The sequence below is a fragment of the Blastomyces dermatitidis genome (assembly GCF_000003525.1).
Source record: "Blastomyces dermatitidis ER-3 genomic scaffold supercont1.3, whole genome shotgun sequence".
Taxonomy (NCBI): domain Eukaryota; kingdom Fungi; phylum Ascomycota; class Eurotiomycetes; order Onygenales; family Ajellomycetaceae; genus Blastomyces; species Blastomyces dermatitidis.
In genome coordinates this window covers 2,324,711-2,343,950 of record NW_025544776.1, presented here as the reverse complement: position 1 = coordinate 2,343,950, position 19,240 = coordinate 2,324,711, and the positions used below count along the sequence as shown (strand labels likewise).

Sequence of the window (19,240 nt, the reverse complement as noted above, 5' to 3'; positions counted from 1 at the left end):
GTTATCATCACGTGACATGGATAGGGCTCTAGTTAACCTCAATCTTTACATTCAGTTTCCAAACACCAGATCAACTTCCTTCATGGCCTAATGAATTATATGGTGACCTCGGGGCTATTTATTCTGCGTCGGCCATTTCTGGTTCGTACGACTCATGTTAAAGTTCGATATGCCTCCACCAAGTCATGCGACCCTCTGAGGATCCTCTTCTGCGGGTCAGATAGCTTCAGCATAGCTTCGTTGAAGGCGCTGTGCAAGGAACGCGGAAATAATCCGGAATCGATCGCCTCAATTGATGTTGTCTGCAGGCCTGGGAAGAGGGTTGGACGGGGGCTGAAAAACATTCAGGAAGGTGCTCATATGTTCCTCTCCAATAAATAGAGGAATGTTTCATTTAGCTAACTTTATATATAAAGTCCCAATTAAAGCTTCTGCGACGCACCTGTCTCTCCCTATCCACGAAATTGATACATTTACCGGCTGGAAAGTGAGGATTCCTTACTGTCTCAAAATCTATGATATTCCGATTCCCTAACCACCTTACCCGAGTAGCCTCCGCAACCACAGGGGCATCCCATAAATCTCATCGTTGCTGTATCGTTTGGTCTTTTTATACCTCCTCGAATCTTGAGCTCCGCAAAATATGGAGGTCTTAACGTCCATCCTTCTCTACTCCCAGAGTAAGTCTTAACTTTTCCATTGGCTGAGAAGATAATCTAATGGGATAAATTAGCTTTCGAGGACCGGCACCCTTACACCACACATTGTTAGCCGGGGAAACGAAAACGGGAGTTACACTGCAAACACTTGATCCAAGGGAATTCGACCATGGAGTAATTCTTGATCAAACCCCACCTCCAGGTTTTAGCATACCAGATCCAGATACATGCGATGTTCCGCGGCTGCTGGATTTGGTCTCGGACAAAGGCGCCCAAATGCTTGTAGCAGGTATTCGAAACCGAGTCTTTGTTCCCCCATTGAAAAGTGTGGGATGGTACAAACCAGATAATGAAGCTGCTCTGCGACATGCTGGGAAGATCAAGCCGGAAGATCGACATATAAATTGGAGTTCCTGGACCGCGCAAGAGATAAGTCGACGCCAACGAGTGCTCGGCCCTCTGTGGAATAATGCCGTCACTGAGGCTGGCTCTCCAGGTTCTGGAATCTACGAGACAAAGAGAATAATATTTACCAAGATGGCACTTGATGAGTCTATTGCGGGTGTTCTCGATTCCGTCAAACTGGACCCTGGCGTGATATTCGCATCGGATTCTCGGACGAATGCCAGTGAGCTGGACCGTCCCCTATACGTAACAACGTGCGACCGGAAGATTTTCCGGATAGACGAAATTAAAGTCCAAGGCCAACAATCCGCACCGGCTTATCGAGCCGCTAAGAAGGGAAAATTGTTGGATATTCAGCCTATGTCTTCTCCGTTGCCCGCTAAATTCTTTGCGGGCCTTGTATGATACTGACCTCTGTTAAGGGGTATGGAAAGGCACACAACACAACTAGGAATCATTTATTCGTTGGAATCTATGCATTGAATTCCTTCGAGTTACGCAGGGGTTGGGTGTACAATAGGTGTATGTATACTTTATATTATTGTACTACGATCTGTCTATCTGTTTGCCTACCATAAACATGGCGGCTTACGCAGTTATATTTAAACCATCTCCCATTTCATTTGCCCTCCTTTTAGTGCAATCGACATGGATCACCCAGGTATTTCTTCCCAGCAGCACATGAATTACCGGAAATAGTACCCGGAATCTATATCACAGTCAGTGGCTTTAATAAGCCAAAGACTTCGAAGATGTGGTTTAACTTACCAACTTGAATCTGTTGCCCAGTCATAGAGGTGTTTTTGGCAATTGTGATGAATATATCAGCGCAGTCATCAAGCTCAGGCTATGATATGTGGTTAGCATGTCTCCCATTAACAACTATGAAAGGTCGGCTTGTTACTTACAACGTGCTTTAAAGCAACCTTATCTATATAGTCCTGGATGGCTTCCTTGGGGAATCTCTCGCCCTGTGTCCACATTGTTAATCGAAATAGCCTAGAACTGGCATATCTCATCTAGGTTACACTCACCCATTCGGTGAGGAGAAGCCCTGGGAGGACAGCATTAGTTCGGATCTTGGGCCCCTGAGATGAAGCGAGCGCTTTCATCAAATGCAACCCTATAGTCGAGATGGTTAGAACACTGGCAGCCATGTTTGGAGTGTCCATATCCGCTCACCTGCTGCCTTGGAGACGGAGTATGCCATGCTACTCCCTCCTGGAGTAATGCCCTATAACACATATCTTCAGCAGAAGTTTTTCCCTCAAACGGAAATCAACAATAATATCTAACCGCTGTGGAAGAAGTTATGATAAACACCCCGCCTTCGGGGTTAGCGCTAAACGTCGGTTCCGCCTCTCGGAAGATGTGAAGATTTGCTTTGACATTAGTTGCCCAGCACTGCCAATATCAACAAGAGTGAACAGTGAACATGGAAGATTAGCTCTTGCGTCTTTCTAACTTTCTCTCTCTCTCTCTCTCTCGTGCTTAATGTGGATAGTATGTTAGGGCCTTCAAACCATACCTTGTCCCATTCATCTTCATTCAATGCATTCAGATCGTCGAATTGGGACATTTTCGTCCACCCCTAAAAATGTCATTATTGAAGGAAAATGTTTTTACATATGGTGACGAGGAAAAGTATGTGAGAGGACGGGGGAGCCATACAGCGTTAGAGATCACGATATCTAGGCCTCCCAACTGCTCAATCGTTTGCTTGACGAGCTTGATGCAATCTGCCTGTATACCAACATCCTATATTTGGTTAGATATTTCATTCTCTGAAGTTAACACCGCTCTCATTTTCTCTCATCTTTGCAATACCTGTAAGCCCAATATAAAAAGAAAAGAAAAGAGACTTGTACATACTGCTTGGACGAGAATGACTTTGGCATTGAATTCTTTCTCCAGCTTCTCAGCAGTTTCCTTCGCGCGAGCTTCGTTTGATACATAATTCAGGGCGATATTGGAGCCTTCCGCTGCGAATTTCTCTGCCACCAGAGCTCCCAGGCCTCTATATAAAATGGAGAAAAGACAGAAAGTTAGATTTCAGTTCAATTGTTCTTTTCCCTTTCTACCATTCTTTTGGATTTCCCACCCCCTTCCCTGCAGAGTCCTGAGGAGGGGTGGGGGTGGGGGTGGGTTTGATAGCATATCACAAAACAACACTTCAAGGAGGATAAATATATCGGACCTTGAGCCTCCAGTAATAAGGACATTTCTTCCCTTGAGAGAATATGGCATGGTTGTGTTGGATTGGATTGGATTGGATTATATAGTTGTTGTGGTTTGATTCAAGAGGAAAAATCTTGGGAGTGCTGGGCCGCAGGGGTTAAAGACATCCAGAGCATATATATATAGTACTCTATCTTATTATTTCAGCCAAGAGAAACATCCATGTGCCCCCTCTTGGTGGTTCATAGCAAGCATCTGCTACATGTAGCAAGCAAGTATCAGGAGCCTTCATAGCATACTGAGGGGAAGCATCCTATGGAGTGGAAATTGCCCCTTGTTACTTGTCAATAGCCTCGGCCTAGCGGGAGTTTCGGAGAATGTCAGCCACCGAAAGTATACTGCAGAACTCTGAACTCCTACGTTACCTGATTTCATTTAATATTTTTGCAGGTTTTGCGCCTATACAGGTACACTATTTAGTATGGACATCTGATACACTGTTATCAGCTCACTCCTTTTCTTTGTTTTCTTTGCTTTTCTTTTTTTTTTTCAGAGATTGGCCCCTCCGGCAATATCATACTCACCCTCCGTTTCATTTCATTATTCATCCGCTACTACACCTGGGGATCATGGCTCTGAAGTCATATATCTCCTGCAGTAAATGAGCACTGTTGTTTCCATTGTCACTCCTTTTGATCCTTCGAGGTTTCCTTTCGACGCTGATGGTGGCGGCGCCATCACGAAGTAATTTCCTTACTCATTGCTGCTAGATAGAGGGCATATAGAATGAGATATCTCTTATACTGCTAAAGAGAAGAAGAACCAATCTGCCTCCCTTTTATCCACTGCTGGACCTGCGTAAAGGGCACGTTAGGCCGTAAGGAGCCATGTCCAGGAGACGAGAATATCAGATCAGGGGCTTGCATTGCATTTACTCTGGCCCGCTCTTATTCGAACTTGGTTCTGCTCTTAGTCTGAATATCTTCTTGCTGGGCGCCCGAAGCTGTAAAGCCTGTGTCTGAGTAGGCTGCGTTAGAATTAAATATAATGGAGATGTCATTTTGAAGTAGCTTGTCTGATGCTACTTGCAGTCAGTCAATCAAGAACCGCATGAGAAGCTGTGGCCATTTGTGAAATGAGCGTCCATGTCAGATTTGCTTGCTCCTGTTTACATCTCAACTTCTCAGCCCCTCAAGACTTGCTGTCATTGTTAAAAGGTGTTCATTTCACAACAAAGCTCTGAGACATCACTCACTACTTATCAATCCTTTGAACTGCACCTTAGCTGCCTTCTGGTGTCTTCTTTGACACAAAACACCAGGCGGGAGGTGGGAGGCGATGGGTTCACCTCTGCCTGAGAATAACAATGAAAGTACCCAAACTTCTCACACTGAAAGGGTCAATGCAGGAGACGAAGGTAATAATAAAAAAGATAGCTCCCAAGCTACTATCCCGTTTCAACAGCTCTTTAAGTGGAGTTGCAGATAGCTAACTTGGATCGGCAATCAAACAGCAGCAGATGAAGTACCTGGCAGTAGTAGGGATGCGAACGCTCGTCGTCGACTTCCGTTCGGGCTGCTTGGTAGACTTTTTGGCCGTCGGGAGAGACATCAGGGAAACGGTAAGCCAGGTTTGAGAGAAGTGGTACTTTGGAGGCCATATGTCGATCTTTGTTTGTTGCCCGTAATAAGAGTAAGCTAATATATGATTATCAAGGCGTCCCATCTGCTGAGCGACGCGCTGCAGAACAACTCAACCTCCAGCTGACAAAGGTTGCGAGCTTGACAGGGGTTGCTTCTTTCCAGCGCCCTATCGCAGATAGCGATGCCAACATACCTAGACGTTTTCAAGCACCCCAAGCTTCGAGAGACTACACTCGTTGCATTCGGCATTTGTCTTTATGTACCGACTCTGAAAGCGAGTACCAGGACGCCCCGCCAGAAGTAGTTGACACTGCCAACGATGAGCCAGATATTCACCCCCTGCGCATGCATCCTGTGGACAACAATGGGCAACAGAGCAGACCAGCCAGTGTTAACGACGTCGTAACCGTCGCTGAAGTGGTAGAAGAGTCTCCTGGAGAACCAGAAACTGCCTCTGTAGCCGAAGCCTCGTCGGAGCCGACCACGGACGACAACAACAACACTGGCGTTGCTGAAGGCAGCGCAAGTAATAACGGAGATACCCCACCACCCCCTGACCAAGAAGATGTAGCTGCTGATGTCTCGTCGTACTCTCACTCTGATACGTGCTCTGTTTCTGTCTATGCAGAGGACTGGTTCCCATTCCGCGAGCTGGCGCAGATATCCTGGCGCTTGGCTGACCAAACACCTGAAGATGAATCGCTGCCACCAACTCCAAAGTCCCCCTATCGCATGGGACGAGCACGCCGTTATGGATGGGTTGAGGGCCAGCCATTCTGAATGGGAGAAGGAAACTCCATTGTCTTCGATTTGTAAACCCCGAGACAGCTAGGGAGTGTTTCGAGCTATCTGAGGCCATTGCCGGGGTTGCCTGAATATGTATTTTCCCTCCTTTCTTTGTGACATTATTGTTTCTGTTCTTCCTTTTCTTCCATCCTTCCTTTCTTTCTTTTTGCCCCTCTCTTCATGTTTGCCCCTTGGCTCGAAGGATTTCGCAATGGAGGATCTCAATTCGAGAATTTCTCTCTTCACCAGTACCTCGAATTGTTAACTGGTTCCCCATAGCTTGGTCCAAGTTCGGTTCCTGAGCTTGTTCTCTGTATTCACTTACCTTTATTCCTTGTTCGTGGACAACGTAATGGCGCTTTCGGATGCAAATTTGTTAGGTAGCCGGACGCACGTTTCTTCTTTAAGGTCTGTTGGCGGATAAATTTGTGTCGTCTCTGTTTCTTTCTGCGGATTTCAGCTATCGGGTTAAATATGAATGTATCTACCTAGGTAGTCAAGTGCTTTGTAGTTGAGGGGGGATGGTTCTAAGTTGGACTGTATGTACCGCGGCAGCTATTAGGTACCCTTAGCACACGTATCAGTTCAGAACGAAATGTAATGTACTTTCTCTTTGAATTCTTATACGTATCTGGCTTCGAGGAAGGCGGGCGATGTACTTACATGGCCAGAGCTGATCCAAGTCTTAAAATTAAAATGGGAGTAAAATTATGTTGACTTGGAAGGGGTGAGGAAGAGAATTTCGAGAAAAAAACATATAGATTATGGTAAATCGCCAGAAATAATATTCACGCAGATTTTACCTTTAAACATCACAGGGGGTGATAAATTGACATAGTCATGAATAAGCCCATAATATACCCATACACATTTCAATTCACAAAAGGAAAGAAACTCTTAAAAGGAAAAAGTCGAAGCGCTCAACGATGCGTACCTCACCGCATCAATTCAGGACTGTACGAGTTTCCGAACGAACAACTCCTGTCTAATCCCATAGGGTCCTCACGCGCCTCATTGGCAGGCTAAAAAAACAAAAAAGCAATGAAGTCTCCCTCCGAATAGGATTTCAAAGACCCGTGGGCATCAGGAGATCGTATTAAAAAAGAAATACTCCAAATTATGTAAGCTTCTGCTTAATGAAGAACGATCGGAGGTGGGAAAGCTGCCAAGCGCAAGTTAATGAGAGGAGGACAAGTTGGATTAAAGTCCAGCGGACGACACGCGCGTTGGTGGCTTCGGATTGGTCGCGGAATAGGGCCTCTCGTTCCTAAGACGAGATTCAAGTCAGTATATATTGGCATCATACAGCGAATGATATAGTAGCTAGGTCACCTACCCGTTGGAAAACCTGTTCTCGGCGGATGTCCTGTAGTCTGCTATTCAGACTCTTGACTCTGTGAGCCATATCCTCCATCTTGGATTTATCTTCGCTTTCGATTTTGCTCGTTTCTCCAATGGCGATGTCAAGGGCCAATTTTACTGCAGCGGAGCCTGAGAGCCATCCTCCATTAGCGGTCTCTGGGGTGAAACAGAGCTTGTGTTGACCAGCGTCTGCGGCGGAGAAAGTGAAGCGTCCAGCATCCTTTCCGCGCTGGGATACGACGCGGTGATCATTGTCGAATGTTTCGTCGACTGTGATGGTAAGGGTGAGGCTAGGATCCGAGACGTAGGAGCCGGTTTCTGGCTGGTAGACTTCCGCTTTGTAGGTACCTGGTGAGAGAGAACGGTTAGTACACAAAGGTCCAATGACGTCCACCATCGCATCTGATGGGATACGGTATAGTTGCCACAGGGTGGAAATAAGAAAAAAAACCTACCAACTACTAGAGTTCCTTGCGGCATGTCCTCGTAGAAGCATTTTTGCTGGCGTGGCTGGACAAAGAAGTAAAGCGAGTGGACGGGTGTTGATAGGGTGAGGATCGTTACAATTGCGAAAAATGACGACAACCAGGACTGCGAGCGGGAGGACGCCATGATGGAGAGTTAAGCCAAACCACAGCTAGGATTGAAGAGTCTCCCTGAGCTTTATGCGTGCGGGTTGACTTGGGTATGGCTAAGGGGGCTCTTGTTGCTTGAGGAGAACAGTTGAAGTGTCCACTTCAAGATGTCACAAGAGATGCAAACACTACAAACACAATTCCTTCATACTTCCGCTGCTAGATTCCATACATCAAGTCATCGCGCAAACCATCATCAACAACTACTACACTTCCATCGCGAATCCTCATTTTACTGCAGTGCTTCTACATAGAAGGACTTTAAGGATTTATTAGTCTCGCTTCTAAATTGCCCCTGCGCGCGACAGTTCCCTCTAGGTCGCCACCATGGCCGCCGCAGACATCCGTGATATGCTGGATCTGCCTGCAGACGGCGGCCAACCCAGACCTCATAAGAAACAGAAAGTCGTCGAAAAACGACCGGGTACGTGAGCCTTTAGCCCAGATTTGGAATGCGCTGCTAATGTCTCTCTATAGAGGGTATTACTCGAGAGCTCTTTGCTCTTTTAGGCGAACGTGCTCCTCCTATTGCCTTAAACGAGAATAAATATAAGGGACGGCGGAAATGGGTGAGCAAGCTGAAAGTGAGGCCATGGTAAGGCATCTCATGATCCGGAAGTGTTTGAATAACACCGTTGCTAACGTGCGTACGTCGTATAGGGAGATGGCCCCTTTTGAAAACTCCGCTCGATCAGATGGTCTTGTTCTCCGACACTGGCAGAGAAAACGAGCCGTCGTTAATGAAGCGACTCCTGTTGAAACAGCAGGAGCGGGAGATGGGGAAGTTAAAAACGAAACTGAAGCTGCGGAAAATAAACTGGAGGATGTCTATGCATTTGCGAAGTATAATGTGAAAGCTCAAGTCCCGAAAAGATATACAGATGATCAGTACAATCGGTACCTGAAAAGCCATATCTGGAGTCGTGAGGAGACGGACTATCTTATGGATCTCGTCGAGGAATACGATTTGCGATGGATCGTCATTGCCGACAGATACGAATACCCCCCAAGCCCACCCTCGACAAACGGCGAATCCACGGCTCTTGTTACAACAACCCGACGTCGAACGATGGAAGAGATGAAATCGCGTTACTACACTATTGCTGCAAATATGTTGGCACTTGAACATCCTCCATCTGAGATGTCTGAGGCGGAGTTCAACCTCCATGAGAAAATGATGAAGTATGACCCTGAACAAGAAAAGGCCCGTAAAGATCTGGCCACATTACAATTGAACCGATCAAAGGACGAAGTTAATGAAGAGACTTTGCTCCTTGAGGAACTCAAACGGATCGTGGCCAACGAGAAGAATTTTATCGAAGAGCGAAGAGAGCTCTACGCCAGACTTGAGGCACCTATCAGCACGAGCAATACTACGATGTACCAGTCGAGCCAAGGCCTATCGCAACTTCTCCATACGCTCCTACAAGCCGATAAGTCCAAGAAACGTCGTTCACTTATGGCGCTGGAAACTGGCACATCCAGTCCAGCAAGCCAGCCGAGTACCCAACAGAATCCCCCACAGAGTGCTCGCGAGAGTCGACCTCAGACGCCTGCTGCTCCGGCGCCAACACCGGCAACTACCAAGAAAGCAGCCAGCGCAGCAGCTCAGCAGCCAAACGTCAAATCACTCACTCCTGCCGAAGAAGCCAAATATGGCGTTACACGTCACGAGCGTCTTACGTCAGGCGTCCAGTTCCGAAACGATAGGGCACAGAAGCTCACACAGGCGAAATCTAACATCCAGTCTCAGAAACTTGCTGCAGCGCTTACTGAGCTTTCTATCCCACCCCGACTCGTCATGCCGACGGAGAAGGTGTGCAAGGAGTTTGAAAAGCTGATACATTCGGTCAATCTTCTGCTCGACGTGCGCAAGTTCGCAGAAAAAGTCGAGGGCGAGATCCGTGTGCTAGAGGCGGCCAAACACGAACGGGAAAGGAAGGAGAAGGAGAGGCTGGAAGCGGAAGAAGCTAGCAAGACTGGTGGAGACACTGCGGGAGCAGGGCAGGGGAATGAAGGAGACAAGGAGGCCGACAAGGAGAAGCAAGGAGCAGCGGGAGGCGATGAGGGTGTCGGAGAAGATAAGAAGGCTGTTGCTGCCGCTGCCGATACTGCTGCTATCAATGGCGCCGATGCGCCAGCAACGAAAAGACACGATGAAGCTAGCGCGATCAAGAGTGAAGCAGATGACGAGTCGAAAGAAGCTGGAGCTGAGGGAGCGGCGACAGCTGGCTCGGGAAGGACACATAAACGAAGCGCGAGCGTTTTAAGCGCAGTTAGCGACAAGAGCACGAAGAGGCAAAAGAAGTAGCCTGGCGGGGAGTTATATTTTGTGTTTAACTTGGTTTTCGCGGAGTGTTTTAGGGAATTTGAAGGGGTTAGGATTACCATTAGCTAGGTGCTGTGCTATCTGGGTTTAGGTTTATATTAATTTTAGCCCTTATATTCTTCTTTAACTACATTACTTAGCTATGCTTTTCGGTGTATATTTGTCGTGAATTGACATATTCGGCACAATTAGTATAAGATTCATGCTCCATTGTCAGTGTGTTCTTCACAATGGGCGTGAAGTGGAATTGAAAAACAGTATACGCCAAGAATAAAAGTTAGGTACAAACACGCTAATCAGATTTCTCCTTAAACAAAATCTATCGATGGATGAATGGATGAAAGGTGCGATATAGGAGGGGCCAAAAATAGGGGCATACATTCCAACTCGTGTATTTATAGAAGGGCTGATATAAAAAGGAACGATACTAGAGAGGACTGAGTGTTTCTAAACCCGACATCGAACTAAAGACGCTTCCAAACACCCTGGCAAACCTCCATGCCCGAATCGAATCACGAAAACTCTCGGATGTTTAGGTCTTACACAGAATAGTCATCGATGATAACTATTTCCCTCCCCATGCCTGCTCAACTAGCTTTAATAGACCATCCTTCGAGCCAACTTCATTCAAAAGTTGCTCCTCTTTGAACTCCGCAGTTGAGCTGCGGAGATCTATGCTAGTTGACGCCTGATCGTGCCTTTGTTTATCAATCGGGGCCTTCTCAGGACTTTTCTCCGATCCAGGCTCAAACGTAACCTCGCCGTCATCGGAGAATGCCCCTATACAATCCTCGTACAAACGTGACCAGATGTCTGCAGACCATGGCTCCATCGACGCGTCCATACCGCTCCCATCGAAAGTAGAGAAACCCAGCTGACCTGGTGGATGAGATCCCAGAGGGGAGGGATGCTCGACCTTGCTCCAGGGAGTCTGTTGTTCACTTACTCTCTCACTCGATTCCCGAGCGTTTAGACGCAGCTTTTGCCGCTTAGTTTCGTCTCTGAAGTCTCCAATTTGCTCAAGAACAAGTCGACCAGTTGGTCCTCCAGGGATAATTTCCAGATCTGGGTCCTTCAAATCGTCGCTTCTAGAGGTTTCTTTCCTATGTCCTGCTCGGTATCGTCTGCGGTCAAGGCTATCGGAACGATGTAACCAGTGGAACAACCCTGTACCTCTTTTAATGGCAGGCAGTGAATCAGTTTTATCGTGTGCAATCTTCGGTAACGGGAAGGGGTTTATGTTTTGGCTTGCCTTGGGCGTATCCGTGGGTACAAAGTCACGAGCCACAACATTATCGGAACGCCCAGCAGATTCGTTTCTTGCAGCCTTAGAGTAGCTTGGAAACCTAGCCCACTGAGAGAAAAGCCCTTTGTTACTCCCATTGCAATCTGATGGGATCTTTTGAGACTCTTTTGAGTTCATTTGGGATTCAAATTTCTCACAACCGAGAACGCCCCGGGCTCCCTTATCGTCCGACTTCTCGCCTCCATGTTGTCTGCCGACGGCGGTTGATTCACTGGAAGCTCGTGAAGAACATTCTAGATTTCTTTCGCTCCTTGAGAGCTTGACTAGATCACGCAGATCAGAATTGAGGGTGGGTTCTTGTTTAGTTTCCGATGATGGATTGTTTGTTTCTGAACTTGGAGATTTGCCATCATCCTCCGCGACAAAATGGAAGCCATAACCCTGGCGCTTGCCATCAGAAATCCATCCATCACTAACACTTCTCGTTCTCATGTATTGTTGGCCAGAATTGCAGTTCTGAATGACAGGATCACTAGCACTACTAGAACGTATACCATCGAAACTCTCGATGAATCTGCTCTGAGCGCGATATTTGTTGTTAGCCTGCCAACCAGAGGAGCTTTGTCTGTCAGCGCTTGACGTTCTTTGTGGGCTCGTTTTGTGAAGCAGAGGAAAGTACCCACTATGAGCTGATGCCATTCTACTAGGCACATCAGCTTCGTAGTGGGCTTTCAGTTGGGATAGCTCGACCTGGAGCACGGGTATGGGACTAAGGTCGTTTGTGCGAGCTGGATCGGACTCCCATGAGAATCTGGACAAGGATGATTCAAAAAGAGGTGCACTATCGATATTTTTACCGCTTACAGGTTTCCCTATATCTTCTGGAAAGTTTGACGAACCAGGAATAAACGGCCGTGTTAGCCTCCGGGATACGGCCTGGAGATGTGACTTGAAACCGCTCTCGAATGTGTCGAATTTACCAAATCCTGCACTATCTGCCAGTTCAAGATCTAAATTGCTGGCGGGCACATTTTTTCCAAAGCCGGGCGCGTCATCCGAAGTTGTGGACGTGGTTCCATCAAAACCTTTTAGAAGTATATCATGGCTGAGTTCTAAGGAACCTTCGGCGCTGTCAACACTTGATAAGACTCTCATAGGACTGCTGGCTACACCGGTTATACCACATGTGACACGCTCGGTAATTTGAGGGGTTTGAATGCAGTGCGCATCGCTGTCATACTCAGCATCGCTGGTAGCCGCGATATCGATGCCAGCAGCGGGATTTACATTTTGGTCACCATTTTGGAGCGTATGTCCACGTTCCTTGAATTTTGTGGAAGATTTTTTCGGCATCGTCGATTCCCTAGAGAGTTTCCTTCGAATCTTATGAGATAGCTGAATTAAACTAATCCGGCTGGCCTTGGGGTAGACTTGTTTCGTTCGATTGGCCGCGGTCCGTGGATGGTGATGGGCTTCAGGAATAATATCTGCCTCAGCGTTCCCCGCTTGGGGTGTGGAAGAACGGAAAATTGCCTCAAGGGCAAGTCTTTCCTCACTTAGATTACCCATAGCGGTGGAACTTGGTCGGGTGGGAAGATCTTGGGCTCGATCATCAGGAGGCGAGGTGCCTTGAGCAGTAGATGCTGGCCCCTTCGATCGCTGACTGCGCGGACATGGACTGAAAACCATTGTAACACGCAATATAGAGAAACTATAGCTCTTTCAAATCTAAATAGTAGTCTAAGTCAAATAAGGAGAAAGAAATGTGAGAGCCTGTCTGACTCGGACCAAACTAGGGGAGCAAAGAGTGAGCTGGGTCTGTTCAAACACTTCAGTACGAAATAAATAGCATTCCCCTTGAGTTGACACAAGGAGACTTAAAATGGCAGATAGAACAAAATAACCGCGTAAATAGCATCTGTTTATGCAGAACATGACAGGGGAAGGAACCCAAGCATCCTCGCATATAATGGTAGGGCAGTTTCTCTTTCCAAAATAAGGAAAACTTTTGCAATAAACATTGCAAAGGAAATCAGCCGAGAAAGAACATATCGTTCTTGTCATGCTTGTCCTGATAGTGGCCAGTCCAGACTGGCACTTTCTATATCACAACTGTATATAGGTTGAGACGTGGTTAAATGTAGGAAGAGGCATTCAGCGCTGCGTGACGTCTACATGTCATCTGTCATGTATATCACCCATAGTCAACTCGATACTTGATGATATCAGGAGAGGCCTGTAATAGGTGCAAGCAAGTAGCAGTAGTATATAGTATTGATAGGATGGATGACCAGGCAAAACAAGCAGCTCGAGCTCCTTCGAAGCATGATTGTGCATGCGTTCAGGCGAAAATCTCTAGATCCGCAGGTGATTAAAGTTTTGGATATATATTCAAGAGCCAAAACAATGCCTTCTGTTGCACTGTTTCCCTTGCATTAGGGGGTGTTGTTGAGATTGATGCTGGACAGGATAGATACGATACTGGAGGGTATGAATATCACATGACAGAATGCCCCGCCATGCCCGATTTCGCTCATCACGTGAGCCTACTCGATGGCGTGACCAGCTACGGATCTCAGCCAATCAGAATGCCGCGATGCCTCCACCGCCCGCCAATTGAGTTTGACTAAGCAGCGTCACCCCTCCTTTTTCGCTGCTCTTAACTGCTTTTTTTTTTTCCCTTAGTTTTTCTCCCCTCCATCCTCAACCTCCCATCTCTTCACCTTCACAAACCTCTCTCCTTTTCTATCTATCTTCTCCCATCAATCCACTCTACAATTACCCTACTGTGCGTCAGGGTAACATAGACAATACTCTGTTCTGTTTCATATCCACCTCATATCTTTTTTAGGAACCAATTGCTAGAGAAACATAGTGAAAATGGTTCAATCGTAAGCACACTTTACCCTCGTCAATTGCTCACTGTATACACTTAAGTACTAACCAGAGTCTCAGCTCTGTTCTCGGTTTCCCCCGTATGGGACGTCTTCGAGACCTGAAAAAGGCCACTGAAGCATACTGGGGAGGCAAGCTCTCGCGCGAGGATCTCCTCAACGAGGGCAAGAGACTCCGTCTTGAGCACTGGCAAATCCAGAAGGCTGCCGGTGTTGATCTCATCCCCAGCAATGACTTTGCTCTCTACGACCAAGTTCTCGACCACATCCAACTCTTTGGTGTATGTTTACTTCGTCAATTCCCTTGACTTCCAGTTCCTTGAGATCGCTGACACAGAATATTCAAACAGGTAATTCCTGAGAGATACTCTAAATATGGCCTCCACCCTGTTGACGAATACTTCGCCATGGGACGAGGCTTGCAGAGACCTGCCAAGGATGGCGAACCTGCTGTCGACGTTCCCAGTTTGGTAAGACTCCATTACCCGAGCATCTCCTTCTATTCCTGGTTACTGACAAAATTCATTCCAGGAAATGGTGAAATGGTTCGACTCGAACTACCACTATGTTAAGCCTACTCTACAGGACACCCAGACTTTCACTCTTTCAAGCAATCCCAAACCGGTTGTTGAATTCCAAGAAGCTAAGGAGGCTGGGATTACGACCCGTCCAGTTCTTCTGGGTCCTGTTTCGTTCCTTGCTCTCGCCAAGGCCGACCGTGACCAGACCATCGACCCCATCTCCGTCATTGATAAACTCGTCCCTCTCTACGTTGAGCTGCTGGCCCAGCTTAAGGCTGCTGGAGCTGAGGATGTTCAGATTGATGAACCTGTATTGGTGTTTGATTTGCCAGAGAAGACCAAGGCCGCTTTCAAAACCAGTTATGAGAAGTTGGGCTCCCTTGGTGACAAGGCACCTCGCTTGGTCCTTGCCACGTACTTTGGTGACATCGTCCACAACATTGACGTCCTCCCATCCCTCCAAAGCCTCCATGGAATTCATATCGACCTAGTCCGCAACCCAGAGCAACTCGACACCGTGATCAGTGCCCTCGGACCCAAGCAGATTCTATCTGCTGGTGTTGTCGATGGACGCAACATCTGGAAGACCAACTTCAAGCGAGCAATTGAGATCGTTGAGACTGCTATCCAAAAGCTTGGCAAGGAGAGAGTTCTTGTTGCCACTTCGAGCTCGCTTCTGCACACCCCCCATACCCTCGAAAGCGAGAAGAACCTTGATCCAGAGGTTCGGGATTGGTTCAGCTTCGCTGTTGAGAAGGCTACCGAGGTTGTTATTATTGCCAAGGCTGTCACTGAAGGCCCTGCTGCTGTGCGCGAGCAGCTTGAGGCTAACGCCAAATCCATCCAAGCCCGTGCTTCGTCCAAGCGGACCAATGACTCCAAGGTCAAGGAGAGACAGGATGCTGTTACTCCCGAGATGCACGACCGCAAGTCCCCATTCCCAACAAGAATTAGCCAACAACAGACAAAGCTCAACTTGCCCCTGTTCCCCACCACGACCATCGGATCTTTCCCTCAGACCAAGGACATCCGGATCCAGCGGAACAAATTCACCAAGGGCGAGATTACGGCTGCGGATTACGAAAAGTTCATCGAGCAGGAAATCCAGGACGTCGTTAAGATCCAGGAGGAGCTTGATCTGGATGTCTTTGTCCATGGAGAGCCGGAACGTAATGATATGGTCCAATACTTCGGTGAGAGGTTGACTGGATATGTCTTTACCACCCATGCCTGGGTCCAGAGCTACGGTTCCCGCTGTGTCCGCCCTCCCATCATTGTTGGAGATATCTCGCGCCCTGCGCCTATGACCGTCAAGGAGTCTAAGTATGCTGCTTCTATCTCCAAGAAGCCAATGAAGGGCATGCTCACTGGTCCGATCACCTGTCTGCGGTGGTCTTTCCCCCGCGATGATGTTCACCAGTCTGTGCAAGCTCAGCAGCTCGCCCTTGCTCTCCGTGATGAGGTCATTGACTTGGAAGCTGCTGGTATCTTTGTAATCCAAGTCGATGAGCCCGCTCTTCGTGAAGGTCTCCCACTCCGATCCGGAAAGGAGCGTGAAGCCTACCTCGACTGGGCTGTCAAGGCTTTCCGCCTTGCCACATCCGGAGTCGAGGACAGCACCCAGATTCACTCTCACTTCTGCTATTCCGAGTTCCAAGACTTCTTCCATGCCATTGCTGCCCTTGATGCCGATGTTCTCAGTATCGAGAATAGCAAGAGCGATGCCAAGCTTCTCAAGGTCTTCGTCGACGAGGCTTACCCACGACACATTGGCCCTGGAGTGTATGATATCCACTCCCCTCGTGTCCCAAGCGAGCAGGAAATCAAGGATCGTATCGAGGAGGAGCTTCAGTATCTCCGACCAGATCAACTCTGGATCGACCCCGACTGTGGTTTGAAGACAAGACAATGGCCAGAAACCAAGGCAGCCCTCACCAACATGGTCAATGCTGCCAAGTACTTCCGCCAAAAGTATGCTAAATAAAGGCAACAGCCAGGCAGGATTTAACCGTCGCAATTACGCTCAACACGTGCGACTAGGATATGACGGAGATTAATGATTATGAGTTATAGAGACGACTTATTTCACCAAACAATGAGGAATGTTTTAACATGCATGCATTCATTCGGTGTTCCAGGCGAGCTGGGACTCAACCCTAGGGGGACAATGTGGTAGGAGAGCTAGAAAAGTTCACAAACATACCCACGATCTCAACATCGGCGTTTTTGTAATCTTTATTGTGTTTTTATTAGCCTTTCTTAATTTAACTGTGGATTCTTTCTCTTTCTCTAGTGAATTCGCTGACACGAGCAATCTTATCCTCCCCTCAATTCTTTTTTGATAATTTCACAGTTATGCGGGATTTAGGATCAAAAGGGATATATGTCTGCTTGATAAATATAACAAAAGCAAGTTTACATATTCTAGATACAGCGTAAAGGTTTCATTCGACAGCACCAGTGAAATCCCGTAGGTATTCCACAGCAATTTCCCTAACTCTTCTTCATTAGACCTACTTCAGTCTAGAAGAAACTAAAGCGGCTGGATTATTTTCATATGGTTTCGTGAATCATCCTTTGTTTATTTTTTCTTAATACAGATGAAAATTTTAACTGAATAACTAATGTGGAGAAAAAAAAAAAAAGAAAAAAATCAATAATTATTTCTCAGTCTTTATAATAGATATATTTCTTATTTCTTACAGTGAGAGTAACACAGCTATGATGAGCTTATTATTATTTTAACATTATCTATGAATACTTAAAAAATATATCATCAATTATTCTTATTTTGAGACTGAGCTTTACTTTCATTTTAATTATTATTTATTCAATTGTCACTGTTCATTTCATTATCTGCTTGCCTGTTTATAAGAAACCAGATGAGTCTCTGCTCTTAATATTCTTTTCCTTTTCTTCCTTATCTGTGTTTTTGTCTATTTCAGTGTAACTTAGTCTATAGAATTAATATATTTGTTTCTCTCATCAGCCCAATGAGTATTCCTTCCGCCGAACCTACTCCATAACATCTTCCTGCCAGAATATTATGCAGTAACGTAAATAAAACATAGACAAAGTACTTTCCGTCCCATTAGCTCAAAATACATGTAAATATAATTAAATGAATAAATAGATAATTAAGGTGTCATCACAGCCACTTAAAATAAGGCACAAACGCACCGCGTCTCCCCACCGCCTCCGCCCCAAAGCGGTCTACATACCACTTCCGGCCCCAGCTCGCGCGCACCGACGTCGTCGCTACTGTGTTTACGAGGAATGCGATTGCGGGGAGGGGGAATGGCAGGCCCAATTTATCTAGCAGGAGGTTTGCGAGAGGTGCATAGTAAGGCGCCAGGACGAGGGCGGGGGTGGCGGCAGTTGCTTCGGAGGCGGGAGCTGGAGTAATGGAGACGCCTATCAGGAGAAAACCGAGCCATTCAATCCATTCGAAGACGTAGTGGGGGAAGAGAATTGTGCGGAACAAGCCGGTGGCAGGGGGGAGGACGTAGACTTTGTCGTATTTGTTTTTTGGGGTTTGGGCGGTTTTGGGGTTGTTGCTGTTATTGTTACTGTTCTTATCGGCTTCCTCTCTCCGTAGGCGGAATAAGGTTCCCTCCGCTTTGATGTTGCCGTACATTCCTATTAGGAATAGGCATAGTCCAATATAGGGTATGTATTCCGCTGGGAAGTACGTGGTGGAGAAACTTGAGGTCCGTGAGAGGTGTGCTTGCTGTGGTCGCGGCGCAGTTGACCCCAGGACTGGAGTCCCGTAACCCAACAACCAGCCTGCTATACAGCTCGAGTTGAGGTAATTAAATGCCATAGCCGAAAGGATAATGATCAGGTGAATTGGCGACATGCTGGGCGCGAGGAAAAGGGGTGTTATTACGGCCCGGTTTAGGTAATGGAGGACATAGATGCATGCGACGAGTTTATGCCAGCTGGGGAACTGGCCGTCGGGGAACATGGAAATACCCGTGTAGAGGGTGTAAAGGAGATTAAGGGCACCGACGCTCTCCATGCAGAGCCATGCGTATCGGCCGGGGAAGTTTAGGCGTGAGGAAGGGAGGGACGTTTTCCCCTGCGGATAAAAAGGAGTTGCGAGTTGGATAAGGGCGGCCTTTTGAAGGGGAAGGTTAGCACTTCTTTTTGATTTGACACAGAAGAGCTACGTCGAGCTTGGGAGTCCGGATGAGGCGTTGTGTAGCAGTCTTACCATAGGGAAGTATTGGAATATTGAGAGGAGGACGATGTACGCTTCTGGAGACACAGGAGGGAGGAACTCCTGGAGCGGTGGGAGGGAAGTACTCCAGTTTATAAGAGTGTCCATAGCTTGGGTGACAGGTAATGAGTGCAATTTACCTGGAGTGGAATGTTGTTAGTGTAGGAGGAGATATAAATACAGCAATTAAATAATCTGGAACGAGCGGAGGAGGTTTTGAACTGGCGAAAGTGATATCATGGCCAAGCCGCAATGCTTCAATAGCTTGCATAAATAACTAGCTCAATATTACTATATGTTAAAAATTCCGGGATTGCAACGGGCATTGAATAGTTACATGATAAGGAACTTAAATAACTA

At 47.0% G+C, this 19,240-nt stretch overlaps 8 protein-coding genes across 8 annotated transcripts; 4 read left to right on the top strand and 4 right to left on the bottom strand.

Annotated features, from left to right (window-relative positions):
* Positions 1 to 28: 28 nt before the first annotated feature.
* BDCG_02943 (methionyl-tRNA formyltransferase) lies at positions 29 to 3,436 on the top strand. The gene is made up of 4 exons (XM_045418535.1): positions 29 to 352; positions 417 to 487; positions 553 to 680; positions 734 to 3,436. The coding sequence occupies exons 1-4, from the start codon at positions 91 to 93 to the stop codon at positions 1,467 to 1,469; spliced, it is 1,197 nt and encodes a 398-aa protein (XP_045275076.1). The 5' UTR covers positions 29 to 90; the 3' UTR covers positions 1,470 to 3,436.
* Positions 1,493 to 3,615, bottom strand: BDCG_02942 (alcohol dehydrogenase). Its single transcript, XM_045418534.1, has 10 exons — positions 3,262 to 3,615; positions 2,937 to 3,081; positions 2,736 to 2,822; positions 2,593 to 2,655; positions 2,361 to 2,468; positions 2,247 to 2,298; positions 2,099 to 2,187; positions 1,973 to 2,035; positions 1,833 to 1,911; positions 1,493 to 1,773 (listed from the first exon to the last, which is right to left on the bottom strand). Exons 1-10 carry the CDS (start codon positions 3,309 to 3,311, stop codon positions 1,751 to 1,753), a joined length of 759 nt encoding a protein of 252 aa, XP_045275075.1. The 5' UTR covers positions 3,312 to 3,615; the 3' UTR covers positions 1,493 to 1,750.
* On the top strand, positions 3,444 to 6,268 carry BDCG_02941 (uncharacterized protein). Its single transcript, XM_045418533.1, has 3 exons — positions 3,444 to 4,659; positions 4,756 to 4,863; positions 4,959 to 6,268. The coding sequence occupies exons 1-3, from the start codon at positions 4,581 to 4,583 to the stop codon at positions 5,663 to 5,665; spliced, it is 894 nt and encodes a 297-aa protein (XP_045275074.1). The 5' UTR covers positions 3,444 to 4,580; the 3' UTR covers positions 5,666 to 6,268.
* On the bottom strand, positions 5,808 to 7,767 carry BDCG_02940 (endosomal cargo receptor). The gene is made up of 3 exons (XM_045418532.1): positions 7,489 to 7,767; positions 7,008 to 7,381; positions 5,808 to 6,938 (listed from the first exon to the last, which is right to left on the bottom strand). The coding sequence occupies exons 1-3, from the start codon at positions 7,643 to 7,645 to the stop codon at positions 6,789 to 6,791; spliced, it is 681 nt and encodes a 226-aa protein (XP_045275073.1). The 5' UTR covers positions 7,646 to 7,767; the 3' UTR covers positions 5,808 to 6,788.
* Positions 7,768 to 7,851: 84 nt separating this feature from the next.
* On the top strand, positions 7,852 to 10,670 carry BDCG_02939 (DNA methyltransferase 1-associated protein 1). The gene is made up of 3 exons (XM_045418531.1): positions 7,852 to 8,092; positions 8,146 to 8,263; positions 8,329 to 10,670. Exons 1-3 carry the CDS (start codon positions 7,996 to 7,998, stop codon positions 9,977 to 9,979), a joined length of 1,866 nt encoding a protein of 621 aa, XP_045275072.1. The 5' UTR covers positions 7,852 to 7,995; the 3' UTR covers positions 9,980 to 10,670.
* BDCG_02938 (uncharacterized protein) lies at positions 10,108 to 13,692 on the bottom strand. Its single transcript, XM_045418530.1, has one exon. It carries the CDS (start codon positions 12,930 to 12,932, stop codon positions 10,563 to 10,565), a length of 2,370 nt encoding a protein of 789 aa, XP_045275071.1. The 5' UTR covers positions 12,933 to 13,692; the 3' UTR covers positions 10,108 to 10,562.
* Positions 13,693 to 13,914: 222 nt separating this feature from the next.
* Positions 13,915 to 17,634, top strand: BDCG_02937 (5-methyltetrahydropteroyltriglutamate-homocysteine methyltransferase). The gene is made up of 4 exons (XM_045418529.1): positions 13,915 to 14,134; positions 14,199 to 14,418; positions 14,488 to 14,607; positions 14,669 to 17,634. The coding sequence occupies exons 1-4, from the start codon at positions 14,124 to 14,126 to the stop codon at positions 16,640 to 16,642; spliced, it is 2,325 nt and encodes a 774-aa protein (XP_045275070.1). The 5' UTR covers positions 13,915 to 14,123; the 3' UTR covers positions 16,643 to 17,634.
* Positions 17,439 to 19,229, bottom strand: BDCG_02936 (uncharacterized protein). The gene is made up of 2 exons (XM_045418528.1): positions 18,875 to 19,229; positions 17,439 to 18,778 (listed from the first exon to the last, which is right to left on the bottom strand). The coding sequence occupies exons 1-2, from the start codon at positions 18,986 to 18,988 to the stop codon at positions 17,807 to 17,809; spliced, it is 1,086 nt and encodes a 361-aa protein (XP_045275069.1). The 5' UTR covers positions 18,989 to 19,229; the 3' UTR covers positions 17,439 to 17,806.
* Positions 19,230 to 19,240: the final 11 nt, after the last annotated feature.

Excerpts from the sequence above, each read along its gene's own strand:
- BDCG_02943 (XM_045418535.1), top strand. The coding sequence starts at position 91 with ATGAATTATATGGTGACCTCGGGGCTATTTATTCTGCGTCGGCCATTT. Across the intron at positions 488-552 it reads ATACATTTACCGGCTGGAAA|CCTCCGCAACCACAGGGGCA; the intron begins GTGAGGATTCCT and ends TTACCCGAGTAG. Across the intron at positions 681-733 it reads CATCCTTCTCTACTCCCAGA|CTTTCGAGGACCGGCACCCT; the intron begins GTAAGTCTTAAC and ends GGGATAAATTAG.
- BDCG_02942 (XM_045418534.1), bottom strand. The coding sequence starts at position 3,311 with ATGCCATATTCTCTCAAGGGAAGAAATGTCCTTATTACTGGAGGCTCA. Across the intron at positions 2,188-2,246 it reads CTCCGTCTCCAAGGCAGCAG|GGTTGCATTTGATGAAAGCG; the intron begins GTGAGCGGATAT and ends TCTCGACTATAG. Across the intron at positions 1,912-1,972 it reads AGGTTGCTTTAAAGCACGTT|CCTGAGCTTGATGACTGCGC; the intron begins GTAAGTAACAAG and ends CACATATCATAG.
- BDCG_02941 (XM_045418533.1), top strand. The coding sequence starts at position 4,581 with ATGGGTTCACCTCTGCCTGAGAATAACAATGAAAGTACCCAAACTTCT. Across the intron at positions 4,660-4,755 it reads GGTCAATGCAGGAGACGAAG|CAGCAGATGAAGTACCTGGC; the intron begins GTAATAATAAAA and ends GCAATCAAACAG. Across the intron at positions 4,864-4,958 it reads GGAGAGACATCAGGGAAACG|GCGTCCCATCTGCTGAGCGA; the intron begins GTAAGCCAGGTT and ends ATGATTATCAAG.
- BDCG_02940 (XM_045418532.1), bottom strand. The coding sequence starts at position 7,645 with ATGGCGTCCTCCCGCTCGCAGTCCTGGTTGTCGTCATTTTTCGCAATT. Across the intron at positions 7,382-7,488 it reads GCAAGGAACTCTAGTAGTTG|GTACCTACAAAGCGGAAGTC; the intron begins GTAGGTTTTTTT and ends CTCTCTCACCAG. Across the intron at positions 6,939-7,007 it reads GAGAACAGGTTTTCCAACGG|GAACGAGAGGCCCTATTCCG; the intron begins GTAGGTGACCTA and ends ATCTCGTCTTAG.
- BDCG_02939 (XM_045418531.1), top strand. The coding sequence starts at position 7,996 with ATGGCCGCCGCAGACATCCGTGATATGCTGGATCTGCCTGCAGACGGC. Across the intron at positions 8,093-8,145 it reads AGTCGTCGAAAAACGACCGG|AGGGTATTACTCGAGAGCTC; the intron begins GTACGTGAGCCT and ends GTCTCTCTATAG. Across the intron at positions 8,264-8,328 it reads AAGCTGAAAGTGAGGCCATG|GGAGATGGCCCCTTTTGAAA; the intron begins GTAAGGCATCTC and ends TACGTCGTATAG.
- BDCG_02938 (XM_045418530.1), bottom strand. The coding sequence starts at position 12,932 with ATGGTTTTCAGTCCATGTCCGCGCAGTCAGCGATCGAAGGGGCCAGCA.
- BDCG_02937 (XM_045418529.1), top strand. Across the intron at positions 14,419-14,487 it reads ACCACATCCAACTCTTTGGT|GTAATTCCTGAGAGATACTC; the intron begins GTATGTTTACTT and ends ATATTCAAACAG. Across the intron at positions 14,608-14,668 it reads CTGTCGACGTTCCCAGTTTG|GAAATGGTGAAATGGTTCGA; the intron begins GTAAGACTCCAT and ends AATTCATTCCAG.
- BDCG_02936 (XM_045418528.1), bottom strand. The coding sequence starts at position 18,988 with ATGGACACTCTTATAAACTGGAGTACTTCCCTCCCACCGCTCCAGGAG. Across the intron at positions 18,779-18,874 it reads TATTCCAATACTTCCCTATG|GCCGCCCTTATCCAACTCGC; the intron begins GTAAGACTGCTA and ends CCCCTTCAAAAG.